Source organism: Empidonax traillii, unplaced genomic scaffold (assembly GCF_003031625.1).
Source record: "Empidonax traillii isolate 1590-97213 ecotype Southwest subspecies unplaced genomic scaffold, ASM303162v1 scaffold235:size1242204, whole genome shotgun sequence".
NCBI lineage: Eukaryota > Metazoa > Chordata > Aves > Passeriformes > Tyrannidae > Empidonax > Empidonax traillii.
In genome coordinates this window covers 7,261-9,755 of record NW_020955428.1, presented here as the reverse complement: position 1 = coordinate 9,755, position 2,495 = coordinate 7,261, and the positions used below count along the sequence as shown (strand labels likewise).

Below are 2,495 nucleotides of genomic sequence, written 5' to 3'. Positions count from 1 at the left end.
GTCCCACGCCTCAGTTCTGGAATCCTTCTTAACACTGGTCTGTAATGGTGCTTACTATCCTGGTGATATCCTTTTTGCTGTGATAGCTGATTCCTCAGTCATGTCACTCAAAACGAGAACCAATGTTTGATGACAAAAATCAGAATATATAGGTAAGCCCCCATGGTTTATTCTTTCTTTTATCGGTCTTGGGTTTTCTTTCTCTTGTGTTGTTACCAGTGGAGCTGTAAATCAGTTTGGCTTAAGCTGCATCTTGTCAAAATTAAAAGCAGCATTTTTCATATTTAGGATTAGGTGAGTTTGGGGAGAATGAGAGGCTTAAAGGTGCATTTTTTAATACTATCAGTTATTGCAGTGGTTCTCTCAATGGATCTAGGCATCTGTAGGTAGACTGACTGAATATTACCTTGTTTAGAGCTGGATGCATGATTTGCTTCACCAGATTATTTTCCTAGTAGGATACCCTACTTAACCATAGGGAGGGAAGTGCTGTGAGAACAGCAGGGCCCAAACGAGTATGTACAAATGGCTGGGCCAGGAGCAGAAACTTTACCAGTCAGCAGTGTGACTCCTTGTGAAGGGAGTCTCTAAGAAATCCACTTGCCAGGCACACAGTGCCACCTAGCCCCTCTTTGAACTGAGAGGATGGTGGGAAACTGGGAAAACGGGCCCAGTCTGGATCTAACTTTTTTAGTCCATGTGAAACTTACGTACTTTGTTACGAACTGTTTAAACAAAACTGCTAAGGAAGAAGTGATGTGGGGGATTTTGGGGTGTATTTTTAAGATACAGCCTAAACAGTCTTTAAACTTTACCTGCTTCCCAGGCAGGCTTTGACTTCAGTTTCCTTGGCCCCAGGTGACTGCACACATCCTCCTGCTGAGGAAGGCTGTGAGCGTGGTGACTGCTGTGCACTTTTGTGCCCCTGTTCCCCTCCCCAGCTCCACGTGGAGCTGCTCCCGCAGCTCATGAGGTGAAGGTCTGGTATTGGGGTGGTGCTGTGCTGGGCTTGGGGTAACAGCTGTGAGTGGCCACAGGAGAGGAGTTCTTGCTAACTTGTTCTAGGTGTTCTTGACAGAGAAGAGGATGAGGTAGGAGAAGAGAAAGCACATCTGTGTGATGTAGGGAATGATATTAAAGGGTTGGTCTGCAAAGCAGCTTTCACAGCTGGTTAGGCCACTCTTGCTCTGTGGCTGATGAGACGAGACAAGGCTCTGTTTCAATCCCCAGCCAGAACGGCCACCTAAGCTGGTTTATTTCTTCGAGTGTATTGAGATGAGGTCTTTAAATTTTCTTTTCATTGTTGCCTAAGCTATTTCAATGTATTTCCAGGCCATTTTTCACTTTTTTTTTTCCCTGTCTTGAGAATATTAACCTTACGCTTTTCTTTCCGATGGAAGCTTCTGTTGTCAGCAAAAGATACAGGAGTAGCTGGTGTCTATATTGGAGCCTAATATAACTATTTATTTGGGGTGCCTGCAGTGAAGTCTACCTAAAGTCTTACAGGTCTTCTGTGATAAAATTAGCTGTTTTGGCCATAAGTATTGTATATTATGGCTTCCCACAGCTATCCCCAGTGCATAATTCTGTAGTGAATGCTTTTTCTCTTCTGTATCACTGCAAAAATGTGGTGAGGTGACAACTGTGTTCCCTGATGTAGGCAGGGAGAAGTATTCCTTGGAAATGGAAGACTGTGGAGAGTAAAAGGTGAGACATAATGCTGGAGTTTTCAGAAAAGCTGTTCATTTACTGCCACATGGGTCAACGTATAGACACTTCTTTTTCCCAGTGTACTTACCTACTCTTTACAGATCCTGGCTAATAAACTTTGCTCACGTGGTGGTGCCCAGTCACTCTGCACTACACTTGTATGTTGCTTGAATGTTGGTGGAATTTTCCGTCTTTGTTTGCTCCTTAAAAATGCTTATTCTTTGAGGAACTGACTAGCCTAATTAAAACAAACAAAAAAAGCCGCTAAAGGGCTGTGGCTTTCAGGGGCTTTTCAGGAGAAAAGGAACATATAAGTGCTCTGTTAGGGGTTAAATGCAAATTTTGCCTGGGTGAATTAAGGTCTGATTTCAAATGAAACCTAAAAAATAAAGCTTGCAACATGTAGTTTAATAATTTATGGAGTTAGTCTTGACTTTTGGTCAAATGTCTTTGTTACTTAAGTAGCTTTGCTGCCAACTAAATATATCAGTGCTGCAGAGAGGAGCTAGTTGAGGTTTTTGAGGTGGTTTTGATGACAAAATGCCAACCCTAGATGACATTTTAGAGCACGTTGGAGAATTTCACAGGTTCCAGAAGCAAACCTTTTTTGTCCTGTGTTTGCTTTCTGCTGCCTTCACCCCAGTATATGTGGGTGTTGTCTTCTTTGGGTTCGTCCCTGAGCACCGCTGCTTCAGCCCCGGAGTGGCTGAGCTGAGCCAACGGTGTGGCTGGAGTCTGGAGGAGCAGCTGAATCACACCGTTCCCGAGTGGGATGGCCATGGGTC

The 2,495-nt window shown here is 43.8% G+C and overlaps 1 protein-coding gene across 1 annotated transcript in view; it reads left to right on the top strand.

The window, feature by feature from the left end:
* Positions 1–2,146: 2,146 nt before the first annotated feature.
* LOC114059588 (solute carrier family 22 member 2-like) overlaps positions 2,147–2,495 on the top strand; it is a gene marked incomplete at its 3' end in the record, with an annotated part of 7,555 nt that continues 7,206 nt past the window's right edge. Inside the window, exon 1 of the mRNA XM_027888197.1 lies at positions 2,147–2,492. Within this exon, the coding sequence (XP_027743998.1) occupies positions 2,251–2,492 (242 nt within the window). The remainder of the gene's footprint in view (positions 2,493–2,495) is intronic.